The following is a 22,905-nucleotide window of genomic DNA, read 5'->3' as shown; positions in this document are numbered from 1 at the left end:
GAAAGTCTCAAAAACTGAATCTAATGGCTAAACATCTTCACAAAACCCCTTTCCCATGTATAAACAGCCACAGAAACATCTTATGACACTCAAAACGTCGAGAAAACCATTCAGACAGAAGTTACATGCCAAACTTTGTAAATGCATTGAAAACGCTATTCAGGAGCTGAAAAGCACTTTAGAAGCAATATAAAAGGAGAGTCTCAAAAACTGAATCTAATGGCTAAACATCTTCACAAAACCCCTTTCCCATGTATAAACAGCCACAGAAACATGTTATAACACTTAAAACATCGAGAAAACCATTCAGACAGAAGTTACATGCCAAACTTTGTAAATGCATTGAAAACGCTATTCAGGAGCTGAAAAGCACTTTAGAGCAATAAAAAGAGGAAAGTCTCAAAAACGGAATCTAATGGCTAAACATCTTCACAAAACCCCTTTCCCATGTATAAACAGCCACAGAAACATGTTATAACACTTAAAACATCGAGAAACCCATTCAGACAGAAGTTACATGCCAAACTTTGTAAATGCATTGAAAACGCTGTTCAGGAGCTGAAAAGCACTTTAGAGCAATAATAAAAGGAAAGTCTCAAAAACTGAATCTAATGGCTAAACATCTTCACAAAACCCCTTTCCCATGTATAAACAGCCAAAGAAACATGTTATAACACTTAAAACATCGAGAAACCCATTCAAACAGAATACATTCCAAACTTTGTAAATACATTGAAAAAGCTGTTCAGGAGCTGAAAAGCACTTTAGAGCAATAAAAAGAGGAAAGTCTCAAAAACGGAATCTAATGGCTAAACATCTTCACAAAACCCCTTTACCATATGAAAACAGCCTCAGAAACATGTCATGACACTTAAAACATCGAGAAAACCATTCAGACAGAAGTTACATGCCAAACTTTGTAAACGCATTGAAAACGCTATTCAGGAGCTGAAAAGCACTTTACAGCAATATAAAAGGAAAGTCTCAAAAACTGAATCTAATGGCTAAACATCTTCACAAAACCCCTTTCCCATGTATAAACAGCCACAGAAACATGTTATAACACTTAAAACATCGAGAAAACCATTCAGACAGAAGTTACATGCCAAACTTTGTAAATGCATTTAAAACGCTATTCAGTTGCAGAAAATCACTTTAGAGCAATAATAAAAGGAAAGTCTCAAAAATGGAATCTAATGGCTAAACATCTTCACAAAACCCCTTTCCCATGTATAAACAGCCAAAGAAACATGTTATAACACTTAAAACATCGAGAAACCCATTCAGACAGAAGTTACATGCCAAACTTTGTAAATGCATTGAAAACGCTATTCAGGAGCTGAAAAGCACTTTAGAGCAATAAAAAGAGGAAAGTCTCAAAAACGGAATCTAATGGCTAAACATCTTCACAAAACCCCTTTCCCATGTATAAACAGCCACAGAAACATGTTATAAAACTTAAAACATCGAGAAAACCATTCAGACAGAAGTTATATGCCAAACTTTGTAAATGCATTGAAAACGCTATTCAGGAGCTGAAAAGCACTTTACAGCAATATAAAAGGAAAGTCTCAAAAACTGAATCTAATGGCTAAACATCTTCACAAAACCCCTTTCCCATGTATAAACAGCCACAGAAACATGTTATGACACTTAAAACATCGAGAAAACCATTCAGACAGAAGTTACATGCCAAACTTTGTAAATGCATTGAAAACGCTATTCAGGAGCTGAAAAGCACTTTAGAGCAATATAAAAGGAGAGTCTCAAAAACGGAATCTAATGGCTAAACATCTTCACAAAACCCCTTTCCCATGTATAAACAGCCACAGAAACATGTTATAACACTTAAAACATCGAGAAAACCATTCAGACAGAAGTTACATGCCAAACTTTGTAAATGCATTGAAAACGCTATTCAGTTGCAGAAAAGCACTTTAGAGCAATAATAAAAGGAAAGTCTCAAAAATGGAATCTAATGGCTAAACATCTTCACAAAACCCCTTTCCCATGTATAAACAGCCAAAGAAACATGTTATAACACTTAAAACATCGAGAAACCCATTCAAACAGAATACATTCCAAACTTTGTAAATACATTGAAAACGCTATTCAGGAGCTGAAAAGCACTTTAGAGCAATAAAAAGAGGAAAGTCTCAAAAACGGAATCTAATGGCTAAACATCTTCACAAAACCCCTTTCCCATGTATAAACAGCCACAGAAACATGTTATAACACTTAAAACATAGAGAAAACCATTCAGACACACCTAAAAAAATAACTTTTTGAACGAACATAAAAAAATCATGGAAAGGATTTCCACATGATTAAATCGCTTTATTCAAGAATTACGCAATTATGTTATTCCAACGCAATATACTTATGTTGGGTCAATTTAATGTATTCAAGTTGATTTAACGTATTTACAACAGTTGGGTACTATTTAATTTAATAGGGTTGTCCCACAAATTTACATTGTTTTATTCCAACTCAATTCAATACGTTTAGTCCAACTAATTAACTTCATTTGCATTGAACTTAATTTAGTTGATTCAACTAGTAGTGTAGTAAATGAAGTTGATCAAGCACAAACCAGGAAAAGGTGCAATATATTTTTTTATTACCTTTCTTCACAAACAGTTCAAATAGCTTTTGTGTTTTCACAAAACATCTTTGGTAAACAGATTCTAACACTTACAAGTCAAGCACAAAACTGGAAAAGGTGCAATAAGCTTGTATTCATTTTCTTCACAAATTATTTAAAACAAATGTTGGGAATAAATGGTGAACACCATTAATGTCATGAACTGTTGGTATATCTGTGTTTTAATAAACAACAATTATTCAACGGAAAAGGAGTGTTTTCAAAACCTGTCCTTTGTTGGACAGTTTGTGTCCATCTAACTCCATCAGGATTTTCTGCACCACCTCAAAAGTGTATTTGAGCTCCGGAGGATAGCTTAGGTTCAGTGCGTATACCAGGCCAAGCAACATAGCCACTGCGAAAGCTGTGTTGCCCAAATCACACATAACTTCCACCCCTTCCAGGACAATCCCGACTTCGCTGGGCTCTGCACAGTCTCTTCGAATTACGACTATTCCGAAGACCGTGTCTGCCATGGCCACATTGCTTTCATTGACGTCCTGTGACAAAAAATGACAAGGGCCGGGTTTCCCAGATTAGTTAAGCTCTTAACGCTAAGAGCTTCTTAGGAGCGTTCTAAGATCACTCTAGAACGCTCTTAGAACGCTCCTAAGAAGCTCTTAGCGTTAAAAGCTTCTTAACAAATCTGGGAAACAGGGCCAAGGACAATTATTTTTCACTGATGTGCATCGCATCCCATTGTTATGGCACAATCTTTACAGTATCACTTTACAGTAGGCTGACGCAGATAAATGTTAGTTATTCCATCAGAATAAGGTATATTGTCTCAGTACAGTAAAAGCTGTTAAGTAAACTGTTATTGTCCGAGTGAGAAAAAGAGAAGGGCTGGGTTTCCCAGATTCGTTAAGAAGCTCCTAACGCTAAGAGCTTCTTAGGAGCGTTCTAAGAGCGTTCTTAGAACGCTCCTAAGAAGCTCTTAGCGTTCAGAGCTTCTTAATGAATCTGGGAAACCCGGCCAAGGACAGGCTGAATCTCAAGCCGGCCCCAATCCCCTCACCCTGTATACTCCTATCCAGGTAAATTAACATACCACGTATTCTTTCACCAACTTCTCCGGATCTTCGTTGAGGTAAACACACAGGCCTTTGATGACGCATTCCCTTCTGACGTCAATGGTGTCAGTCTCAACATGCAGATCAGAGAAGAAAATAACATTTGGAACACCGTTTCAACAATTTAGCTAAATGGGGAATAGCTGTGGTGCTCAAAGTCAATTCTACAATGGACAGTTTCAGTCAATGTTTTGTCACTTTTTCATACCTGGGTTATGGGTGCCATGATGGTCTTGATTTTTCTCCCTTGAACTCCACCTTTCTTGGCATATGCCTTCATCAGGTTTTCAGAGTGGATATCCAGCTCGGAGAAGAACTTTGACTGTAAATTGATTGTTGTGATTCTCTTAAACTCTGAAGTCACCTACAAAAAAACAAAACAACGGTAGACAAAACTCAGTTTGACTAGTGTGATGTCACTTTTAGGGACACATTTGATATAGCAGTTCAGTCTATTCAAGACAAAATGCATTCCTGAAAATTCCCCCCCACCACTTGTCAGAATGCCAACAAAGGCTGCTGTTGCTAGCCTTCAGTAAATCATGATCAGTTTAAGTAACTTCTCATATTCTTCCTGTATTTTATGACACATCCAGTGCGATGGGGATGTTCTTTCTCATTAATTCACTTACCTCACGCACATGGAAGAGAGCTGGCCACCTTGTTTTGAAATCAGCTACCATGGGTGCCTCTCGAACTACCTCTTGCCTTCTATGCGCAAAGGTCTTGTCCATCATTGCCGCCACCTTGTGCTCATTGTTCTTTTCTTTACTTCTGAAAGGAGGGCCACTCTTATCTGTTCTAGCGTCTCTGCTGTTTCACCGGCTGGATAGGTGGGGCAGTAATTCACTTCAGCTTTTTTCGGCTTCTTCACACTGTATGCAGGACTGCATTTGTTCTCAGGTTTGTGTTTTAAGGAATTCACAGTAACTTCAGGGCATCCAAGCCGTCTGAGCTTTGTCCGGTAGTTAGCAAGTTTGTACTTTAGGCTTGTCTTCCATCCGCCATACCCAGTGACTGAACCTGGCTCTTTCAAACATGGATGTATTGTCACAAGAGCTTCTGCTACCTCATCAAACTCAATGTCAGTGAGGTACACTTTGTACTGGACGATCACTTCAGCTAAGCCATCAAGAATGGCAGATTTCAGTTGAGTATCAGGATTCAACAAAGCTCCAGTTTCTTTGAAAGCAGCGTTGGCTCTGTCCAGCTGTAGCTGAGTATCATAAGCAAACCGGGGCATGGGGAAGACAGTGGGCCATGCAGTGGATCTCGAGGAGGTGGACTCAGGAGAAGACAGTATGTCTGTATCAAATGAGCTACCAGCAGATGAAAGGGAGGAAGAGTCGTCCAGAGGGCGGGATGTGGCAGCAGCTGAGTAGGGAAGTGGCGGAGAGCCACCAAGTTGGGCAGGTGCAACAGAGTTATAGATTACCTTGATGGAGCTTTTGTCCTGGATGTCTGATGTTGAGTCCAAGTTGGTGAAAACATTCCCAAAGTCAGCATCCATGAATTGAAGCCTGAAGTCCCCATTTACTCCACACTGTCTCTTTATTTGCTGCATGAGTTCATTGACAGACTCTGGCATCCCATCTGGGAGGATCAATCTCTGGGAATTGTTTTCTCCCAGAACGATTCTGAGTTTCACTGGAGCAGCCATTTCACGACCGACTGAATGAGGAAAGAGAAGATTAAGGTGATCTGATTTTAACAGAGCAATGAGAACAAAAGTAAGGAATGCTACAACCATTAATATGGCTCTGAATTAAATTGGTCTGAATCTGTTGTAATTATGCCCAATTCATTTGATAAGAAATCTAAAAGAGAGCTATGATTTCTCTTTTTGGGGAGGGCATTATGAAATCAGTCCCCTGAAATAAAAAGTAAAAGTAGCCAAATCCTATAAATACTGAGTAATATGGCATTACATACAAAAAGACAACATTACAGATAACATACATTAGCTTTGTTCAATGTTTATGTGTCTTTTTAATGTCACCAGTCTTAGAGGTCCAATCCAGTAGTCTGCCAAAGGGTAGTCATCGGCCAGTTCACCAAGTTCAATCAGAACAGTTTCTCTAGCTGGACATACACTCAGCTCAAAAGCTCTGAAATGTTCCCTGTACCACCCAGAAAGCTTTCTCACTATGAAACACAGTCTCTCCTCAACAACACAAATCTGAAGAATCTCTCCAAAGTCAGGCAGTCCACTTGTAGACCCATGGGCAACTATCATCCCGTTTCTGAAATGTACACCTTTGCTTGAGACACACTTGGAAAGGTGAACTTCAGTTGTACCAGGGAATTTGTGTTCAATAGTCTGAGTTATTTCTTGTTTCAAAACATCTACATAGACTGTTGAGGCATTTGTAACCTCTAGGGAAGTTCTCTCAAACCTGGATGATCTCAAATGATATGAAATCATAAACTGATGCTTAGTAGCTAGCGAGAGGGGGACGTTTTTAAAGCAATTGGTGTGTCGCACAACCTGCTTAAAAAAACTGTGTTTGGCCTCAAAACGCATTGTCCAGAGTCCCACAAGAGGCCCAAACATCCTTATCAGTTGAGGATAGTGCTCTACATAATGATGTTTTGGGAGCAGATTCACATCAGGGAAGAGTTCTTGGAACCTTTCTCTGTGCTCTGAAATTTTGGATTCAAGATAGGCAATGGACTCATCTGTGTGTGTTGGAGCAACCACAAGCTCTACAATGTCTTTTAAGACCAACAGTATTTGCCATGCCATTTCACCCTCAGGCACCAGATGCCCAATTATAAAAGGAAGTAGTCTTAACAGAGCCCAATTTTCATGGGCATTCCCACCTATTGTTTTCCTAGTTGAAAATGTGTGTGGGATCACATGTGGCCTATTTGTCTTGTCTGCCCACTTGTAAGGGAAATGCAGGATGGATTTGTTGAGGGTTTCAAGATTGAAATATTTCTTGGACATCAGCAACGCCAAACACCGTGCAACCTCCACCGGCACTATGCCCTCAAAAAGGTCATGCATAATATCTGGAGGATAACCCGTGTGAACACTGAAGTGGGCAAGAGTTTCAGTGATAACACAATCCCTTTTCACCCCAAAACAGCTTGTCCCATTCTCCTGAGCTGATTTCACATGCGAGTCATGGAGTTCTTTGGTCCTGAGAGTAAATGCACCTGATTTGACCTCTTTTGTTTGGATGTCAGTTTTTGCACCTGTACAAAATCGGCAACTATACTGACCAGAAAAGCTCTCATTAAAACCTGCTATACTGTGAGCCCCCAGGTTATCTGCCGCAACAACCTGAATCGTACCTTTAAGACATCTGCCAAGTAATGGAATGAAAACTCCCTCTTGCTCCAGAGTTTTTATATCTTGGAGAAGAGGATGTAAAACACGGTCATAACCATACTTCTTCACATCATCAGTTTTACACAACACTGCCAAGTAAATTGATGATAGTGATGAATATGAGCTTGGAGGCAAATTACCCAAAGTCCAGTAGATTGCACAAATCTTATGTTTTCTGCGAGAAGTACCCAGAGGATTGCAAACCTCAAAATCATCTATATATAAGCGTAACAAAATTCTCATCTCATCCCCTGACAAAAAACAGTTTTGCAGGAAGTGTGAACCATCCTGAGAAGATGTATAAGTATGACGTTCACCACTCAGTCTTTTACTCTTCTGTGCTCTGTGGTTTTCAACTACCATGTCCACAACATCTTTCTTAAAGAGCTGCTGCAAAGACTTAAGTAGGCACATACTGAAAACTTCTGTTTTCCTTGGCTTCAAGAATGTATTCAACGGGTTCTACGACCTTAAAGCTCTTTTTATAGTACTGGTTGCGGAGATAAGCTGAGCTTAGGGGACCCCCCTTCTCTATGGCTTTGAGCAATGGGTTAGATGTGCAGAGAGCAGTGGCTACCTCTGTTACCACAGACCTGTCAGTTGTGAGACTATGTTTCTGAAATATCCCTTCAAGGAAGTCAATGGAGAGGGGTAATGTTGCTGAACTTAACAAGTAGTGCAGTTCCTCCAAAAACTCATCAATTTTCGTGCCTGGCACATGTGCAAAATGCTGTAACTTGAGCAACGCTGCAGCAAAATGATTCTGAATTACTTCCGGCAAGTTCTGAGTTACATCCACATCACTATTTGAACATGAATTTTCTGCTTCAACTGCAGAGTGAAGTTGATTACCTGCATCTTCCTCAGGATTATTAGAGGATTCTTGTAAAACTCGAGTGGTTCTAACTACGTCTGGCTTGAAATCTTTCAATGTATGTGGATTGTGTTTTTTGTTCTTGTGAGAGTGAAATGTTCTGTATATATTTGTCTGAAAACTGCAACCCACAAACATACAAGTAACAGTTTCATTACTCTTCAAATGAGTGTTAACGTGTGAAAAATAATCCTTCTCTGTCGGAAGATTGCTACATGTGCACAAATGGCAACTATATGTTGATAATTCCTGCAGCTCCTGGGTGGTTTGTTTAGGATGGACTCTACTTAAATGAATGTGCAAAGCATTCCATGTTTTAAAAGTACATGGGCAGTTTGTGTGTGGGCATGGGTAACGTTGCATATGCCGGTGCTGAAGTCGAAAATGTTTTAGTAGCTCATATCTGCCAGACAGAGATACACTACACACCTTACACCTCCACATCCCCCACCCAAACAAAATAAAAACCAACTGGGCAAATATAGGTTAAGCTGAACCCTAGCATCGTAAGCACTTCCAGTCAGTCAGTCAGTCAGTCAGAAAGACAGACAGTCACTGTTTTAGCCCAACCACATTCAGGTCTGACAGTACTTACAAATAGCCTTTCAAATTGGACTTGATGGCCGATGACCCAATATTTTGGATTGCAGTAAGGCACGTTCTGAAAGAGACCAGATGAATGAACACATTAATATATTGCATTTATCCAAAGTAAAGGTGTATTGGTACATGTATTCCAACTGAAATATTTTGGTATGTGTCTCTTCAATGCAGCGTTGTTTTGAGCACTGCAAAAGCACGTGTGCAGAACAATGGCGCATGCGAGATCGCCATGAGTTATGGAGAACACAGATAAACTAAGAGCCACGAAAGTATGACACAGCAGACAAGTTGAGCATGGAAACAGAACTCAACTTAAAAATACTTTCTTAACTAGTATCTGAAATGTACATCGACAAAACGTATGCATATATTTTCACAACCACATTCAGGTCTGACAGTACTTACAAATAGCCTTTCAAATTGGACTTGATGGCCGATGACCCAATATTTTGGATTGCAGTAAGGCACGTTCTGAAAGAGACCAGATGAATGAACACATTAATATATTGCATTTATCCAAAGTAAAGGTGTATTGGTACATGTATTCCAACTGAAATATTTTGGTATGTGTCTCTTCAATGCAGCGTTGTTTTGAGCACTGCAAAAGCACGTGTGCAGAACAATGGCGCATGCGAGATCGCCATGAGTTATGGAGAACACAGATAAACTAAGAGCCACGAAAGTATGACACAGCAGACAAGTTGAGCATGGAAACAGAACTCAACTTAAAAATACTTTCTTAACTAGTATCTGAAATGTACATCGACAAAACGTATGCATATATTTTCACAACCACATTCAGGTCTGACAGTACTTACAAATAGCCTTTCAAATTGGACTTGATGGCCGATGACCCAATATTTTGGATTGCAGTAAGGCACGTTCTGAAAGAGACCAGATGAATGAACACATTAATATATTGCATTTATCCAAAGTAAAGGTGTATTGGTACATGTATTCCAACTGAAATATTTTGGTATGTGTCTCTTCAATGCAGCGTTGTTTTGAGCACTGCAAAAGCACGTGTGCGAAAATGGCGCATGCGAGATCGCCATGAGTTATGGAGAACACAGATAAACTAAGAGCCACGAAAGTATGACACAGCAGACAAGTTGAGTATACAAGGAAAAATAATTTAACTTAAAAATACGTTCTTAACCAGTGTCTGAAATGTACAACTACAAAACGTACATACATTTTAACAGACATTTTGACTACCTTTACTGGGGCTTTGAGAATTACTTTAGTACCTACACTCACTTTCGGCAAAAAATACATTAAAATAGTCGGCATGATAACTGTCTAGGAGAGGACAAATGTAAAACAATTCTGTGCAAGGGTAGACGGGCAGCAAATGGTAGAAGAACACTCTAAGTGCCAGCTAACTAGCTAGGCGAACACCAGCACGTTAGCCAAAATGACATCAAGGCTGGGTAAATGAAAAGACGCCAAATATTGCTGAAAATGATGGACAAGTTGCTGATTACTTAATGTACGTCGTTTCGTTAGTATTTAGATGCATGAAAGCAGAATTAAACTTACCTTTTCAAAATCAACTCCTCGAACAAGACCCGTTCTTCTCACTGCCGTCTTCTTTAACTGCCGTTATTTTCCCGGGCAAAATGGGTTGTGTTGTCGCGTTATCTCGTTATCTCACGAGTCCATGGAGTGCAACATCAGTTTGGCTAGATTTTATCACGTTATCTCAACACAACTGAATCTAACAACTGTTAAGTTGTTGAGTTTTATGTAAATCCTACATGGTTTAATCACGTTTAACCTTGAAACATGAAACAATATTGTTCAAATTACATGTTACAGTTTTGTAAATTTAATAACCCGACAGTTTCCCTTTTTTGAGTGCAGAAGTTACATGCCAAACTTTGTAAATGCATTGAAAAAGCTGTTCAGGAGCTGAAAAGCACTTTAAGCAATAATAAATGGAAAGTCTCAAAAACGGAATTTAATGGCTAAACGTCTTCACAAAACCTCTTTACCATGTATAAACAGCCAGAGAAACATGTTATAACACTTAAAACATCGAGAAAACCATTCAGACAGAAGTTACATGCCAAACTTTGTAAATGCATTGAAAACGCTTTTCAGGAGCTGAAACGTACTTTAGAGCAATAAAAAAAGGAAAGTCTCAAAAACGGAATCTAATGCCTAAACATCTTCACAAAACCCCTTTCCCATATATACATTTATAAACACCATGTATAAACAGCCAAATAAACATGTTATAACACTTAAAACATCAAGAAAACCATTCAGACAGAAGTTACATGCCAAACTTTTTGTAAAAGCATTGAAAATGATATTCAGGACCTGAAAAGCACTTTAAAAACGGAATTTAATGGCTAAACATCTCCACAAAACACCTTTACAATGTATAAACAGCTACATAAACATATATAACACTTAAAACATGAAGAAAACCATTCAGACAGAAGTTACATGCCAAATATTGTAAATGCATAGAAAACGCTATTTAGGAGCTGAAAAACACTTTAAAGCAATAAAAAACGGAAAGTCTCAAAAACAGAATCTAATGAAACACGCCGCATAGTCACAGCCCAACAGAGAAATATCAGACTCATATTCTGACTAGAATTATGAGTATGACAACGTCAGGCTACAAAAGACCATACAGTGTTTCCCGGCGGTGTACCATCCAAGTACTAACCAGGCCCGACCCTGCTTAGCTTCCGAGATCAGACGAGATCGGGCGTTGTCAGGCTGTTTTTTTTTTTTCTCTTTTTATTATAAAAAATACTTTTTACACATTTTTCAATTATTTAAAGAAAACACACAATGGCTACAGCCCACATGAATGTTTACATGGAAAATTAACGCAACATCATAAATTGAAACCTAAACTCCCAGCTCCTATCACCATGATTAAAAGAGCTTTTTTTCACAAAGCAGATGAAAGTCTTCTCTCTTCAGCATGTACACCAGCCTCCCATGTTTTTTAAACATTGCCACAAACCATTCCCAAACTGGAATTACCCTCCCCTCATAATGGGCCATATTTCTCCGATACACAATAGTATACCGAACGTGACTCAGAAATACGTTTACCAAATTAACATTAACCCCTTTTACTTTCCCCAGCACTCCAAATAACAAAAGTTTCTTCCATTCTACAGTAGTTTCCACTTTGACCCCACATTGTTTACTTAACAACTCCTTAATTTTGGCAAACAGCCCAACCAACATTGGACATTCAACAAAGTAATGGTTAAAGTTCTCATCAGTTCCTTTACATACATCACACAATCTACTGATGTTATTATCAATTTGATGCAAAACAACGTTTGTGAATATTCTATTGTGCCTTATTTTGAAATCATTATGCTCACACTCTATACAATTGTATTTTACATTCAAATTACCCCAAACTTCAGTAACATCAAAATCCACAAAAACCTTTGCCCATACTTTCTCTGAAGTTGGTCTCTCCATAACATCCCCCAGAAAATCCATATAAACACATTTAGTTTGTACCTCTTTAAATTTGACTCCTTTGCCCTTCCTCTCTACATTCAATTCCACCATCCTCTCCGGCTCTCCAACACTTCCTTCCCCTAACATGTGTTTTCTCCACTCTGAACTTAAAGCATCCATAACCTTCTGATACATTCCTTTTATTATGTACTTTCCCACATCCATATTCACTCTATGGATGGTCTCTATGATTTCCTGTTCTGATTTGAACCTGTCGCTACTTTCAGTTAGTAAGTGTTTAACCTGCTTCACTCCTGCTTCCTCAAAACACTGGCTGACCAACACTCTGTTTTGAGTCAATTTGGGGTTATAAAAGATGGGCTGATTAGCAACCTCAGCCTTATTTCCACACTCATACTTCACATGCTTCAAATAGTTCCCCCATGCTTCAAAGACCTCCCTATAAAACCTTGACATCCCCTCACACCTGCGTTTGTTGAAAATTATTAAAAGACCGTTCACACCACATCCACCATACTCATGCAAATACTCCTCAAAAAAACCCATCCAGCAATACTGATTACAATTATACAGATATTTTTTAACAAGCTTTACCCTTAATGCCCTTTTTTTATCTATCAATTTTAAACCCCCATTCTTATATTCATTCATTAACACTCTATGCTTAACTTTTGCCTGCTTACCATCCCACAAGAAATTATCGATAGCCCTGTTTAAATCCTTCACCACCCACAATGGTAAATCCAGTGTAGCCAACACATGGTTCACCTGCGATAAGATCAAACAATTAACAACTATAACCCTGCCCCTCAACCTCCTCCTCTTCCACAAATTTAAACTCTGCTTCACCTTGTTCAGAACCCCTGTCCATGTAACATCTCTCGCCTCGTTGGCATTTACACCTACATTCAACCCTAACACCTTAATCATCTCTTTTGCCACTTTTAACGGTATCTCACATCCCTGTGCAGCGTGGTTTGCTCGTTTAAGATTAGTAATACTTAATTTCTAATAAAGTATAGTAGTTCTTGGGGGCACCACCTCTGATTCGTGAAAGGGACAGAGGAAACCTTGTTTAATAATATCAAATAATAGCACTCGTAATAATCAGTCTAATCTTAAGTAGTAAATTCTATGAAAGTAGAGCAGATCATATAACGTGAGAGATAAGCGAGTAGTATACACAATGATTTATTTAAGAGAATGTAATTATAGTGAACACATACCAGACAAGTTATGGGTTAGTTGGGCTAAAGCAGTACAGTAGGCCTAAATTCTAATGAGAGCGCGCTACACAATGGTTGCGTAGAGCGCGTGTGGAGGGGAGGGGGGAGAAGTTGAGGAAGAGGTAGAGATAGGAAGAGGCTTCTATAGTAACAATGGACGATCAATGGAAACTGATCTAACGATGATTAAGTCAAATCATTTGTAGAATACAATCAAACATCAACAATTCAATCACAACATGCCAATATGTCACAAGTAAGAAATATTGCAAATCGCAGTTACTTTTGTCGGTTTGAAGAACGGAGTCAATTGTTCGTTATGTCCAACAAACAGAATCGGAATCTCTCGTCAAAGTTCCGGGCGCTCAGTGAAGGTGCAGGTTAAGAGGAATAGGTTAGAGAGTGACGCGTTCACCCACAAGTTTATCCTACGAACAAGCGGGGGTGATTGTACGTTTGGGGGTTAAATACCCCAAAGAACAGGGGGTCATCCCTGTGAAGGTGACCTCTCTCATTGGTCAGTTACTTCCACCTGGGCGTCGTCCTGGGAGATGCCCAGAGGTGTGAAGTGGCTGATAGTTTTGAGTTCCATTATCTCAAATGTCCATGGAATGCTCAAACTTCAGAATATAACAATACAACGTTCATAACTGGTTTTGTTAGTATGATACAATTATTTTGATACCAAGATTGACTGATTTAACTATACCTGAAGGGAAGTTATAATCAAACATCAATTAACAACGTTCTAGGTAAATGAGACAAACACATTCTAACACATCGACTACTGTCCTTGAATTAGTGTCCATGAGCCATGTAGTCCTTTAGAAAATGTTTGTAAGTCCACACAAGTAAGTTCCTTCAAGTAATTCCCTTTGTTCTGACAATGTGAGACCATGGTCTCTGTTCCTGACCCCATGCTGGGTCAGGAATTTGAAGCTCCTACTCTGGGAGATAAGGACAAAAGGGGAAGGACCCTTCCCTTGTCGGGGGTAGGGGAAGGTGTGGATGGTACCATGCTTTGTCTGTGGACTCTCTGCTACATATCCCCCTGCTGGCAACGTCCGATGACTCGACGTCGTTGGGCTGTTGGCACGTAAGAAGAGCAGAGAAAAGACAAACACGACAGTACGATAGCATTTCTACTGGACACATTGGCATGAGTGGACTCTAAACAAGGCAGGAATCAATGGGGCTAACTTAGGTCCTATTAATAAGTTTCTCTAGGTTAAGGTCCTATGCCTAAAATTGAAAGGAAAGAAAGAGAAAAAGAAAGGAAAAATAAATAAAAAAAATAAAAATAATAAAGTGGGAGTGGGCTTTGACTTCCTGGAGTCATAGTCGTATTTGTAAGGGGCCAGGGTAGTTTGCTCATGAGGCATTGTAGCATATTATTGTGGTCAGTCATGTTGGGTGTCTGGTACCGATTTATTTATTTTTGGTAAATTGGTGGAGCCATATTTGTCTTGTGACGGTATTTGGCTATTGTTTTGGTTTAAGGGAAGGTTAGTTTTGTGAACTTTGAGGCACTTGGGCAAGGCACCTGTTGTGCACTTGTTTCCTCAGCAGTTTGACAGGGTCAGGTTGCTGGTATAAAGCCAGGCCAGGGCTCTGTGCATGGCTTGTTGTCCGGTGGTTTCTTCCGGGGTTTGTGCCACCTTGTCACCGCTGGGGTGCTTCTTCTGGGATGCTTATCGGCCATAGTAGGTCTTCCTACTTTGTGCGCTCTCATCCAGTTTGCATCATGTGGCTTCTTTTGGACCTGTGACGCTTCTCGTCGTAGGTGGGTTTCTGCTGGTACCCGTCGGTCATGGCGTTTTGCTGATTCTCTTCGAACCTTTTGTCTCAATGGGTGAGTGGCGTAGCTCTGGGGCGGTCTGGAGTGGCCATCTAACCCATGGATCGGGTCCTCTTCTGATAGATGTGGGTCAGACGTAGGATGTCCCCCCCCTTCCACTGTGAAGACTGTGTTGTGGACTTCAGGGTGAGGCAGTGGATAGGGCTTCTTGACGTTGGTCCACATCTGGTTTCGTTTGAAGTCAATGAGGGGTTCCAGTCTGTTGAGTAGATCGTGTCCAATCAGCAGTTTTTCGGTCTCAAGCGGAGAAACATGTACGGGGTGGATTAGGGACATTTCCCCGAACGTTAGCTTCAAGTAGAGTGTTTCTGTGACTGGAGCTTTGTTTTGGGTGAAGCTTGTGATGTTAAACTCACTATTTTCACTTGTAATCCATCTTCTGTTTGACCTGGCTATTCCTTTCAGCTGGGCGGCCAAGGTGGGTGCAATAAGGCAGATTTCTGCACCCGTGTCCAGCAATCCTTCGCAGGGTACTTCATTTTCAAGTGTGACGGGGACATAGCTTCGGTGAGCTCTTCCTTTTCTGGAGAGCTTACCCAGAAATGTGTGTAACTGTGGCGCTTGTTTGTGTGTTGTTTCTGGAGGTTGTCTTCTTGTGGGTTTGTGCTGTTTTTTGGGTCCTCTTTCCTTTTTCCCATCCAATGAGGGGCACTTGAGGTGTGTTATTCGCGTTGGGGCCTTCTAGTCATGCCGATTTCGATTCTTCTTTCTGGTTTGCGCTTTCCATGTTCCTAACTAAGGCAGTTAGGGTTTTCTTTATGATTTCCATGTCCTTGTCACGTTTATCTTGTTTTTGTTTGTTTGAATAGTTTTGTGCCTGATGGGGGTGTTGTTTGTTGTCGTAGTTGTTGTTGGGTTGTCTGTTGTAATTGCTTTGATATTGTTCGGGTGTTGTTGAGTGGTCTTGTGCATTATAGGAGTGTTGCGTGTAGGCAGGTCTGTGTTCGTAGGGTTTTTGGAGTTCTCTTCCTTCTAGTTGTAGGTGTGAATTTGATTCCACCACATAGACATTTGGTTCCTGAGGTCGGTTGTTGTTCGCCCAGGATTTATATGCCATGTCCCTTATTTGCAGAGCCGTCATGGTTTCCTGGTCCGCGAAGGTCATCATAAAGGGTCGTATGGCTTGGGAAAGGTTGTTTATAAACATTGATTTGAACATGGGAGTTTCTTCTCCTCCGGGTTGATTCTCTGTTGTAAAGAAAGCTTTCCGGAATGTGCCTGCTTACTTTCAAGAGCAGATCAAGGGATACTGCCGGTTTTGATTCTTGCCACTTTCTTGGATTTTGCTGATGGGTTGAGCGTGAGTCTTCACCATCATCCCATCTGTCTGGGGCTATGCTGTCAAGGCCTTGTTCAGGTTGGAATTGATGCTCATATTCCTGGTCCTCGCGTCGTCTGCTCAGCCGGTCTGCATCTTCAAATCTCCGTCTCCTGCCGGTGTTCATATCATCTGTGGAATGGATTTTGTCATTTCCTGTCGTATTAGCTGTGTTTCCTGTTCCGACAGCTGTGTTGTAGCTTTATCCAGTTCTTCAGCCAGGCAGTTGGCTTCTTGTTCCAGTCGTTCCCTTTGGTACTGTTCACCTTCTTTCGCTTCGAGGGCATCTTTGAGGGTGCTACCTTGTTGCGTTAGCTGAGTCTTGGCGTCTTCTAGTTCTTCGGCTAGTTGTCTGGCTTCTTGTTCTAGTTGTTCTCGTCGGTCCTGTTCTCTTTCTGTTGCTTTGAGGGCATCCGTGAGGGTAATTTCCTGTTGTATTAGCTGTGTTGTAGCCTTATCCAGTTCTTTTTCCAGGCGGCTAGCTTCTTGTTCACTGTCTTTTGCATTGATGGCATCCTCTCGATATTGAACAGCTTGTTCCCGTAGCGTTTCGACTTCTGCACTTGATAACCTTAGTTGTGCAGCATAGTTTAGACCGAGGCTGGATAGGCATTTGGTGGATTGGGTTCTGGTCAATGGTTGGCCCACATTTTCTGCGACCACTTCCAGGGTTTTCCTGGCAATCTAACATGGGAGTTTCTTCTCCTCCGGGTTGATTCTCTGTTGTAAAGAAAGCTTTCCGGAACCTCTCATAGAATATTTTGGGGTTTTCGTTAGTTTTTTGTCTTGTGTGCATGGCGCTGGTGCAGCCAGAGCTTTTAGTTTCTGAGTGCCACGCTTTGAGGGTACGGCAAGCCATGTCGTAGCTGTCGCGTTCTCCTTCTGGTTGCCTGTCAAGCAGGGCTCTGATTGAGCTGGAAGAGGTGTTTTTCAGTAGGTACAGCTTGTCCGCGTCTGTAGCTGTCGGCAGGCGTTTCAGATTATAGTTTAGTTGGTCCAGATACATTTCAATGCTCTGAGTGGGATTTTCTGGATCGAACTTTTCAATGTGCCTGCTTACTTTCAAGAGCAGATCAAGGGATACTGCCGGTTTTGATTCTTGCCACTTTCTTGGATTTTGCTGATGGGTTGAGCGTGAGTCTTCACCATCATCCCATCTGTCTGGGGCTATGCTGTCAAGGCCTTGTTCAGGTTGGAATTGATGCTCATATTCCTGGTCCTCGCGTCGTCTGCTCAGCCGGTCTGCATCTTCAAATCTCCGTCTCCTGCCGGTGTTCATATCATCTGTGGAATGGATTTTGGCATTCGCTGCATCTAGCTTTTGGGTGGTAGATATTAGTTTCCTATTTGTTTCATACCACTCGTCCTTTATTGTCTCACGGGCCGCTGTGATGTGTTTGAGATCATTGTCCAGGCGTTGGATCTTCGTTTGGAGAGTGTTGTTCTCTTGTTTTAAATCTTCGTATTGTGATATTCTTTCATTCGTTTCATTCAATACCCTAGCTGTGTTTGACAGTAGTGATTCTGTGTCGTCCTTGCTTTTCTGAACCCCCTGCATTTCGTCTTTCAGGTTTTCTAGTTCTTCAGCAAGTTCCTCGCTTTCCCGTTGCAGCGTCTCTCGTAGTTCTCGTTCCTTTTTTCCAGCCTTGAGGGCATCCTTGAGGGCTATTTTCCGTTGAGTTAGCTTTGTTTTAACTTTTTGCAGTTTTTCGACTAGGTTGCTGGTTTCCTGTTCCTCAGCTGTCAGTTTGAGGGCATCTTTGAAGGTTGAAACCTGATGCGTTAGCTGTGCTTTAGCTTTTTCGAGTTCTTCGACTAGGCCTCTGTTGTCCTGTTCCAGACGTTTTCGTTTGTCCTTTTCTTTTTCTTTCGCTTTGAGGGCATCTTTGAGGGTCATTTCCTGTCGTATTAGCTGTGTTTCCTGTTCCGACAGCTGTGTTGTAGCTTTATCCAGTTCTTCAGCCAGGCAGTTGGCTTCTTGTTCCAGTCGTTCCCTTTGGTACTGTTCACCTTCTTTCGCTTCGAGGGCATCTTTGAGGGTGCTACCTTGTTGCGTTAGCTGAGTCTTGGCGTCTTCTAGTTCTTCGGCTAGTTGTCTGGCTTCTTGTTCTAGTTGTTCTCGTCGGTCCTGTTCTCTTTCTGTTGCTTTGAGGGCATCCGTGAGGGTAATTTCCTGTTGTATTAGCTGTGTTGTAGCCTTATCCAGTTCTTTTTCCAGGCGGCTAGCTTCTTGTTCACTGTCTTTTGCATTGATGGCATCCTCTCGATATTGAACAGCTTGTTCCCGTAGCGTTTCGACTTCTGCACTTGATAACCTTAGTTGTGCAGCATAGTTTAGACCGAGGCTGGATAGGCATTTGGTGGATTGGGTTCTGGTCAATGGTTGGCCCACATTTTCTGCGACCACTTCCAGGGTTTTCCTGGCAATCTCATTGAAAGTTAGACCGGTCAGAGTTTCCACATATTTCGGGTTTTCTTTCTCTGATAGGTAGACCATCAGTTTCTCAGCTTCCGTGAGGTGGGACATGTTGAGTTAACTAAGGATTGGTTTGGCTAATGGAGGTTATTAACACAATGCTATTGTGGTAAAGTTCGTAGACACTTTTAGTTTTGTAGTGTTTTTTTTTTTTTGTAAAAAAAAGTTTAATAATAAAAATATTAATAATAATAAAAAATATATAATATTACTTAAAATCAGAAATTAATATTCAAAGATTAGCAATCCAAAAGTGAAATTAATATTCAAATTAAAATTAATATTAAGGTTAACTGGCAGATCAAATCACAGATAATGAACCAAATTGCTGCTGCATCTTTGATGTAGCTTTAAATTGGGCAAGGCTTTACATTAATGTCGAATTGAATGTAAAACAGTGAAGCTTTTCCGAAAGCTAGGGTTTATCAATTTAAGAATTGTGTAACAATTTGTGGCAGTAGGCTGCGTTGTTTGGCTACTTCCAAACAAAAGTCCTTTTGGACTGCTCGCAGATATAGTGGGCAAACTAAAAATAATACACTTTACGTTTAATTATTATTTAGTGACTGTGTTAAAGTTGGTACTGATGAGGAGTAAATAGAATTACAGTTCAGGATGGTCAACAGCGCCGATATTCTGGCAACTTTCCACTTTTAAGTGCGCGGAATGAAATCAAATTACAAGTTTTGCTGACGAAGCGTAACTATTTCCGGTTTAGCAAACAATAAAAGTCCTTAAATAAGCAGCGTCCACTGTCTCAATAATTATTTTACTGTTACTTTATTGATTCTAGAAAGTTGAGTGTTTACATTAGTGTTGAATTACATGCAAAACAAAGTGAAGCTTTATTTAAAAAGCTATGTTAATCAATGGCCAATTGCTTAACAATATTGAAGCCTATAGCTTAGTAGAGAACTGCGAAGTGTCTTTCAACATAAAAGTCCTTTACGACTAAACCGCATGTTTGTTTCTCTGAACAACTTATCAGTTTCAAAGTGAATTCGCTTAAGTCTCTTTCAAAATAAAAGTCCTTTAGGACTAAACCGCATGTCTGTTTCCTAACGAGACATGGAACAACTTAACAGTTGCAAGGTTAATTCGCTTAACCCAAAATAGTAAACACTACTAAGATACACCTTCAGAAGCGTGTATGGTACCAATATAAGTAGTGGTTACGACCCGTCAAAAGGTTCTTATGCCTTCTCTTGGAAGCACTGCCTTCAAATTTACAAAATGAAATGAAACGGGACGCCGTGTCACTGCGCACGCGCGTACCTCCGCTCAATCCTAGCTCAAAGCTAGATAGCAACCACAAACATTCAGTTGTCACGACAAAGCCAATTCAGTCAGTATTCAGTACACAGCGCAGTATTCAAACAGTGTTTAAAACTGTAGCTATTTGGGGGATAGTTAAATACAACGGACGTTTATTTAACCAAAAGGGTGGGAGGGTGGGTTCTGTTTCAGACGGTAAATCTCAGTTATAAATCGCTCGTTTCAATCTGTTTCAAAGCCTCGCACGGGGCTCCAGTATGTAGCGTGGTTTGCTCGTTTAAGATTAGTAATACTTAATTTCTAATAAAGTATAGTAGTTCTTGGGGGCACCACCTCTGATTCGTGACAGGGACAGAGGAAACCTTGTTTAATAATATCAAATAATAGCACTCGTAATAATCAGTCTAATCTTAAGTAGTAAATTCTATGAAAGTAGAGCAGATCATATAACGTGAGAGATAAGCGAGTATTATACACAATGATTTATTTAAGAGAATGTAATTATAGTGAACACATACCAGACAAGTTATGGGTTAGTTGGGCTAAAGCAGTACAGTAGGCCTAAATTCTAATGAGAGCGCGCTACACAATGGTTGCGTAGAGCGCGTGTGGAGGGGAGGGGGGAGAAGTTGAGGAAGAGGTAGAGATAGGAAGAGGCTTCTATAGTAACAATGGACGATCAATGGAAACTGATCTAACGATGATTAAGTCAAATCATTTGTAGAATACAATCAAACATCAACAATTCAATCACAACATGCCAATATGTCACAAGTAAGAAATATTGCAAATCGCAGTTACTTTTGTCGGTTTGAAGAACGGAGTCAATTGTTCGTTATGTCCAACAAACAGAATCGGAATCTCTCGTCAAAGTTCCGGGCGCTCAGTGAAGGTGCAGGTTAAGAGGAATAGGTTAGAGAGTGACGCGTTCACCCACAAGTTTATCCTACGAACAAGCGGGGGTAATTGTACGTTTGGGGGTTAAATACCCCAAAGAACAGGGGGTCATCCCTGTGAAGGTGACCTCTCTCATTGGTCAGTTACTTCCACCTGGGCGTCGTCCTGGGAGATGCCCAGAGGTGTGAAGAAGCTGATAGTTTTGAGTTCCATTATCTCAAATGTCCATGGAATGCTCAAACTTCAGAATATAACAATACAACGTTCATAACTGGTTTTGTTAGTATGATACAATTATTTTGATACCAAGATTGACTGATTTAACTATACCTGAAGGGAAGTTATAATCAAACATCAATTAACAACGTTCTAGGTAAATGAGACAAACACATTCATCCCTTTGTCTGTCCCCTAAATGAAATGTGATTGCTGATTGATCACTATATCCAGTTAATTTATACTGTATGCTGTGTACTTGATTTGCTATATCTTGAAACGCCAAACATAAATCTATCCTGCTTTGTTTTAAAACTCCCTCCACTATCAACCTCCTAGAAAATTCTCTTTTGTTGGCATTACCCATCCTCCATACATCAATCAACTCATTGTCTCTCATCATCTTTAAAAAACTGGTCCGTGCTGCATCTTGTCGAAACTTATCAACCCTATAGACATCCAACTTGGTACAGAACAGATTGAAATCTCCCAGCAGAATACAATTCCCTGAGCAGAGCAGCCCCAAGGAAACAAAGAAAACAGTTTTTTCACTTCCTCTATTAGGTGCATAGACATTAATTAATCAAAATGTTACATTATTTATATCAAACTCTATAGCTATTACCCTTCCTTTCCCATCATTAAATATTTCCTTCACATTTTCCAACACATTTTATTTTATAAGTATGGCCATCCCACATGATCTGTCTGTTCCACAGTTCACAAACAACATCCCCCTCCATCTTTTTTTGATTTCTGGTATTTTAGCTTGTGCCCATTTTGTTTTGTGCAATAACAAAATGTTAGATGTGAAATTGACCAACACTTCCTCTAACTTTGTCATCTTATTTAACCCGTTTACATTTATTGAAGTGAGTGTAACCATTGAAACCAGACAGAAAAGAATGTGCTCTACACTAAACATAATTTTTTCTTCCCTTTCTTCTTTTGATTCTGTTTCCTTATACCAGCCAATTTGCCGGGTCTGTTCAGGAGTGCCTTCTTCCTCCCTCCTGCTACACCCAAACAATCCTCCTCTGACTCATCACCTTCAGACATTGCGGGGGGGTCACTTTCAGATACTTCTTCCTGCCGGCTGGATGCACTCTCAGCAGTCACAGCCTGCTGCCTCTCAAACTCCATGACTGCACTCCTGTCAGCGTTTGTGCGCACAACTCTAGAAGGCAAAGGCCCCTGATCAGAACCTTTCCCTCCTGTCGCCCATGCGTCCACTTTAGCCTTTCTGTTCCCCAAACTCCCGTTTGCAGGGTCCGTCAGTGCAACCATATTTGAGTCGAGGCTAGACCCAATGCCCCCCCCCCCCACACTTTCAGCAGTCTGTTCCACCACCACAGGGCTGCTGTTAGTTCCCAGCCCCCCCCCTTAGCTGTTCCACTTCAAACCCCTCCTCCATCCTTCCCTCAACTCCTTCACCCCCAACATCCTCTGACTCACTGTCCTCATCAGTTGAGAGGGCAATCTCCTCATCTTCACCCTCCCCACCCTTACACACACAATTTGATTCCTTCTGTCCACATTCTTTGCACTTTGGCTCCCAATGGTCACACTCCCTGGCATAGTGCCCCTGCCTCCCACAATTCCTACACAGAAACTCTGGGCATTCACGAACAATATGC

General features: G+C 40.7%; 1 protein-coding gene across 1 annotated transcript; it reads right to left on the bottom strand.

Annotated features, from left to right (window-relative positions):
* Window positions 1–2,417: 2,417 nt before the first annotated feature.
* Window positions 2,418–10,287, bottom strand: LOC146245127 (uncharacterized). Its single transcript, XM_084683896.1, is given in 9 exon segments — window positions 2,418–3,144; window positions 3,696–3,788; window positions 3,926–4,081; window positions 4,350–4,480; window positions 4,483–5,388; window positions 8,524–8,589; window positions 8,937–9,002; window positions 9,350–9,415; window positions 10,074–10,287. Coding segments are annotated over 5 exon segments (1,575 nt in total). The 5' UTR covers window positions 5,378–5,388; window positions 8,524–8,589; window positions 8,937–9,002; window positions 9,350–9,415; window positions 10,074–10,287; the 3' UTR covers window positions 2,418–2,844.
* Between the last annotated feature and the right edge of the window lie 12,618 nt (window positions 10,288–22,905).

The sequence above is a fragment of the Hypomesus nipponensis genome, chromosome 20 (genome assembly GCF_054491055.1).
Source record: "Hypomesus nipponensis isolate SF chromosome 20, ASM5449105v1, whole genome shotgun sequence".
Taxonomy (NCBI): Eukaryota; Metazoa; Chordata; class Actinopteri; order Osmeriformes; family Osmeridae; genus Hypomesus; species Hypomesus nipponensis.
This window is presented reverse-complemented; position numbering and strand designations above follow the sequence as displayed.